We start from the raw sequence: 6,000 nt of genomic DNA on the forward strand, positions 1-6,000 counted from the left end.
CCCAAGGTGGGAAGAGTGGAGCAGAGTGCCAGGTGACTGGAGACCACATTTGGTATCCTCCCCCTCCCCGCCTCTGCTGTCAGCCATCCAGGCCAGGCTGGCTTCTCCCAGGTTCTTGGCACCCCCACCCCCCACAGACAGTCAAGTTACAGGTGGGGCCTATCTTCCATTTGGTGCATTGCTTTCAATATCCAGTATAGGATCATGAGTCTAACTACAGTTTGCTCAGCTACTTTCTCTCTTCCTTTGGGAGACCATTTTAAAATGTGGAGCTGTCCTGTGGCTGAATTGCTTTTCTCAGTAAAAGAAATATCTAACTCCAAGTACATTTTGAATGAAAACATACTATCTAGGCAAATCAGTATTTTTCTATTTTTTTCTATACAGGAGAACACCCATAATATTTAAATGTAAACTCCCCAAAACTCAACCCAAATGCTGCTTTCCTCTTTCCATCCCAATTCCCAGTGAGGTAGGCACTGTATGAACTGTAGGGATGTCCTGGAGGGAGACAGCGCGCCCAGGCTCGGAGCAGAGGGAGGGTGCAGGCGGGAGCAGTGCAGGGGCCTCTCTGAGGAACACGGCCAAACTGGAGGAGAGACTGTTTGCTTATTTCGGAGGAGCCTGGTTATCTGCCCAAGAGTTAAACTGATCCTTTTGAACAAATGAAAAATGCAGTTCCTTCCTTCCTTCCTTCCTTCCTTCCTTCCTTCCTTCCTTCCGGTTAATCTTTATGTATATGATTCTCTTTTTAAACTGAATTTACTGGGGTGAGATTGTGAACGAAGTTGCGTAGGTTTGGGGGTACCCGTCTGTGATGCATCGTCTGCATAGTGTGCTGTGCACTCACCACCCAAAGTCAGGTCTCCCGTCACCATCTGCCTCCCTTTCACTCTCCACTCCCGGCCCGACCCCCTTGCCCTCGTTAATCACTGCACCGCTGTCTGTGTCTGTGAGGTTTTTTGCTGTCAGTCTGTTTTCTGTGTTTGTGTGACCATTTCTACTTTTCTGTTAGTGTATGATTTCATTTATATGTGGAATCTGAAGAACAAAATTAACAAATACAGATACCTCTCTTCACAGAACCAGTGAGCGTTTTAATATGGCCCAGCTCACTTGAGTTTTTAGAGCTCTCTACATGAAATCTTGGGAGAACTTTCCAGAATTTGAATATGAAATCTCAAGTGTTTTAGAAGATAAACAATAATAGACAGCTAGGATTTTCAGACACTTCAGAATACTGTTTAGAAACATTATTCATGTCTACTCAGCCAAGAAGAAATGAGGATTTTCACAATTCCCTAGTGGGCCAGGGATATCTAGAGAATTCAGCGGATGAGCTGATTTGGACAGTTGCTATGAAGTGCCAGCTCAAACTATCATACTGTCTCTGGGAACAGACGCAGTCACAGCACCCACTAGGTGCCACAGTTCTCACGTCCCGCAGTGCCCTGGGTTGGGTGGCCTGCCACTCAGGGGCTGGCATGCGCCCCCAGGGTGCCTGGCTGTCACGCTCAGAGAGAAGGCAGGACAGCTTGGCTGTCCCGCGGTTCCCGCTGACGGCGCACCCTGGGGGGCCGTTTGTTGGCAGGGCCTACCTGGAGCTCGAGATCACCCTCTCACAGGACCAGATCCAGAAGTACACGGACTGCCTGCAGTGCTACGTGAACAACACACTTAAAGAGCTGAGGAGGCTCTTCCTCGTCCAGGACCTGGTGGATTCCTTAAAAGTATGGTTGCTTATACTGTTCACTCAGCAGTCTTAATTTTTGTTTTCCTAAAGGTATAATATAAGAAACCCAAACCCACATAATGGGGACTACAATGGAACCGGTAATTCCATTCTAGAGTCAGAAAACTTCCAGGTGTGTGGTACCATGGAGCTCATCCAGTCTAAGCCCCCCATTTTATGGATGCTGGCACAGTGGCTCCGAGAGGCGAAGACCCTTGCCCGAGCTTGCCCGGGGAGTCACTGGCAGAGCTGGGCTCCAACCCGGCTTCCACAGCTGCTAGTTCTCTGCTTCCTGTGACATACCAGGCGGCTTTTCCTTGCCGTTTTCAGTTCCTCTGCTGATTTCCTAAAGTTAATTAAAAAGTAAAAATCTAGTCTGAGGAATGTGAAACACATGGGGTTTTCCATTGAAAGAAACTCTGGAATCTGCTAATAGTGAGATGGCCAAGGGTCCTGACACAGTGGGGGCTGTGGGACTGCGCCCCTGGGCAGAGGCCCTCAGCACCTGAGTGTTATTCCCTGAGCTGTCATTGAACTCACCTCACTTCTTTGAAGGAGCCGCTTTGGCCGCCTGCCCACCCTCGGCTTACATATAAAATCATAGTCAACAGGACCCTGGCCAGATGGTTGTGACTTCCCTGTGCTCCCAGAACACATTGTACATACCAGGTAGGAATCTCCTACCATGGGCTTCCCAGTAACTGTCCAAGGAAGCGCAGAAGGAAAAGTGAGTGATGTGGCCTTGACCCCCAAGGCGCTTTCCTGGAATAACATCTTACCAAGTAATGACTGAGCAGAGATACCAGGGAGATCATGATTACTTACCGGAGTGCTCTTAAAGTGACATTTCTACTGGTATTTGTAATGTAAATCTAGTGGGCTAGAGCAGGGGTTGGCACACCCTACCTGCAAAGGGCCACGTAGGAAATATTTCAAGCTTTGTGGCCCACGAGCTCTGTCATGATTGTGGCAGGAAAGCAGCCGAAGACAATGTGTGCATGACTATCCGTGGCCGTGTGCCCGTAAAACTTGATGAGTACATGAAATTGAGTTTCCTATTGTTTTCCCATAGCACGAAATGATATTCTTGTTTTGATTTTCTTCGACCACTTAAAAATGTAAAATCCATTCTTAGCTCATGGGTCCGCACAAAAACAGGCCGAGAGTGGCAGATTGCTCACCCCTGCCCCAGATTATCACCTCATCGAGTCCCTTGGATCTTACAGCAGGGAGATCCAAAGGGTTCTGAGAAAAGTGAAGACAGGATCCTCTTCCCGCAATTCTGTGACCAGCTCTACATGCACCTTCATTTCCTATTCAAGTCATGATATATTTTGCCTCAAATTCCAATCTAGAAAGAAGTCAGAGAAATGAGACTCTTTTCTGTCACAGTGTGAGAAGTTGTTACAGTCATTTCATTTTTCAGTTTGCAGTCCTGATGTGGCTCCTGACTTACGTTGGCGCACTCTTCAACGGCCTGACCCTGCTGCTCATGGGTAAGGACAGAGGAGAGCGTGGCGCCCTCCCACACACCCTCTGACCGCAGAGCTTCCCAGGCCATTAGTGGTTCGCTTGTGCTGATGGGGTCCTAGGAACAAGTGCCAGATTGCCCTGGGTGCGGAGCACCTCCCTGACCGTAGTTCGCTAAGTAAGGAGTGTAGGACATAGTACACATTCACACTGAATTTCTTGGTCTGGAGTGCATTTTTTTTGGCTTCATATATATATAAATACATATATCTGTTTACAATGGCAGTTATGGGTAGAAATCCATTGTCATTTTAGGAGGGCACAGTAGTGTCCAACTGGCAGCTCATAGGCCACATGTGGCCCCGGATGGCTATAAAGGCGGCCCAACACAAAATTTAAATTTATTTAAAACACTGTGAGATTTTTGTGTGATTATGTGTCGCAGTGTCATGTATAATAAACGTTACATGCACTCTTCTTCCAGTGTCGCCCAGAGATGCCAAAGTTCGTGCAGCCTGGTCTACCTTGTTCTAGGGATAGTGGCTTAATGCCTGTAAAGGGCTCGGCCTTCCCATATTTCTCTATGAGCTGCACTGTATTCATTTATCTAGAGTGGTGGCTATTATAAATCCTGTAATACCACGTGACTGTATCAGCTTGTATGCACAAGCTTATGTAAATGATAACCCTCAGAATCTTGATACTGTTCTTTGTTTTTTTATCCCAGCTGTGGTTTCAATGTTTACTCTACCTGTAGTGTATGTAAAGCACCAGGTAAGTTCTGTGTGATGTCAAGCATTCATATAACATTTTGACCTCATGAACTTTGGATGTGCTCATCATTTCCTCCTTGTTGTAGGCACAGATTGACCAATATCTGGGACTTGTGAGGACTCACATAAACGCTGTTGTGGCAAAGTAAGTTGCATGCTGCAATTAATAAAAAGGAGAGACTGTCTTAAGCAGGCATACAAGTGAATGAGGTCGGGAGAACAAAAGGATAATAAACTGATAGTTGATTTATGATCATTCACTTACTTGAGTCATATTCATGCTCTCTCCAATGATATTATTTCAGAAAATAAGTATAAATCTTAAAACTCTCAATTAAACAAAACTTTTGCTGGTTTATTTCTGGTTTTATGATGAATAAGCATTCCTTCTTTTTACTCAACCAAATCACATAACATATTTCTTCATTTTCTTTTTCACTTACAATTTGCATTAATTAACATCTTGCATTAGCTTCAGGTGTACAGGACCATGGTCACACAGTCATGTACTTGACCACAAAGTGGTCCCCCTGCTATGACCTCACGTTCCCACCTGGCAGCAAACACGGCTGGTGCAGTAGTGAGGACCGTACTCCCTGTGCGGTACTTTACACCCCTGTGACTGCTCTGTCACCACCAGCTCATCCGCCTTAGTTCCCTCACCTTTCACAGGCAGGCCCCCCACACCCATCCCCTCTTGCAGCGGACAGTTGTAGACGCAGAGAGCAGACACTGATGTCTGTCCGAGGGGAGGGCTGTTGGGAGGCGGGGCGAAAAAGGTGGAGAGGCTGAGCAGTACCCATTGGCGGTTTCGGAGCAGTCATAGGGATGTGGAGACAGCACAGGGAACACGCTCAGTAACATGGTGATGACTGCGTACAGTGCCAGGTGGGTCCTGGGACATTCGGGGTGGGGGAACACGTGGTGAAGTATGTGGTCAAATAACCACTAGCTGGACACCCAAAACAAGAGCACAATCATAGTGAATGCCAACTGTAGTTGAAAATCAAAAAAGAAATGTGTTTATGAACACTCACATGAAAAATGGAATGTTTTGAAATATTTAAACTAATCACTTAAGCTAATTAGCAACAACGTGTAGTGTCACAAAAAATGTCATTAATAACACTTGTGATTTATTACCTTTTCATGCTGTCTTTTTAGGATCCAGGCTAAAATCCCGGGCGCTAAAAGGCACACTGAGTAAGCTGATATCACACTGGGACGGGACACAGACAGGAATGTCCTGAGTGGTACCAGTCCTGTTCCCACACGTTCCGGCACATCGATTGTTTCTCCCCCCAGTACCATAATCGTACAGACCAACGTGAACACAGCTGTTTTCAGGCTGTTTCTGTACTTGTAGGATATTGAGTCACTTGTGTCAAGCACTAAAGTATAGAGAAAAGTTTATTAGATGTGGTTTTTAATTTGGTGTTGCTAAACGGCAAAGTGCATGATGGTGAGAGCCCCAGCTGTCTTCCCTCCTTCTGTGCTCTTCCCTCTCTGCCGCGCTTCTGTAGCTTCTGACGCCCCTGTGGCTGGGCCTTTCCTGCCCAGTGCACTGATGCCCATAGTGGAAATCGCTTTTATGTTCTTCAGTTGCAGGTTGGATTCTCTTTAATAACAATATATAGAATTGTAGACTGATGTTTTAGCGTAAAATAAAAACTGTGGCCTGTACTTAGGGTAATCAGTTTTGTATAACTTAAAAGAATTGAATAAATACATTAAAAACAAACATTCAGTACTTTTGTTGTGTGGGACTGATGGGCTGATTTACATGTTTGGTAATGAAAAACTACCAGCATGTTAACTTTATTACAATTTGTATTTCTTTCTCGGTAGTTCCTAATGGACTTAATAATGGACTCTGGATATTTGCACTTATGTACTTGATACTGAATGAGTAAATAAATGTTACTAAATGTCAGAACTTCTTCCTCTCTCCTTGTGGTCCTACCAGAAAATGGAAAGGTTATAAGGGGTGAGGTCTCCTGAGGGCATGCTGGGAAGGCTGAGACC

The 6,000-nt window shown here is 45.6% G+C and overlaps 1 protein-coding gene across 2 annotated transcripts in view; it reads left to right on the top strand.

Moving 5' to 3' along the window:
- The window catches only part of RTN1 (reticulon 1), a 172,350-nt gene extending 166,442 nt beyond the window's left edge, over window positions 1-5,908 (top strand). For both annotated transcript variants that reach the window (XM_037031492.1, XM_037031493.1), the window contains 5 exons: window positions 1,592-1,730; window positions 3,159-3,228; window positions 3,930-3,976; window positions 4,062-4,120; window positions 5,140-5,908. In XM_037031492.1, coding sequence (XP_036887387.1) covers window positions 1,592-1,730; window positions 3,159-3,228; window positions 3,930-3,976; window positions 4,062-4,120; window positions 5,140-5,182 — 358 coding nt within the window. In that variant the 3' untranslated portion in view covers window positions 5,183-5,908. The remainder of the gene's footprint in view (window positions 1-1,591; window positions 1,731-3,158; window positions 3,229-3,929; window positions 3,977-4,061; window positions 4,121-5,139) is intronic.
- Window positions 5,909-6,000: the final 92 nt, after the last annotated feature.

This window comes from Sturnira hondurensis, unplaced genomic scaffold, assembly GCF_014824575.4.
Source record: "Sturnira hondurensis isolate 20B ecotype Veracruz unplaced genomic scaffold, ASM1482457v3 Scaffold0021143, whole genome shotgun sequence".
Taxonomy (NCBI): domain Eukaryota; kingdom Metazoa; phylum Chordata; class Mammalia; order Chiroptera; family Phyllostomidae; genus Sturnira; species Sturnira hondurensis.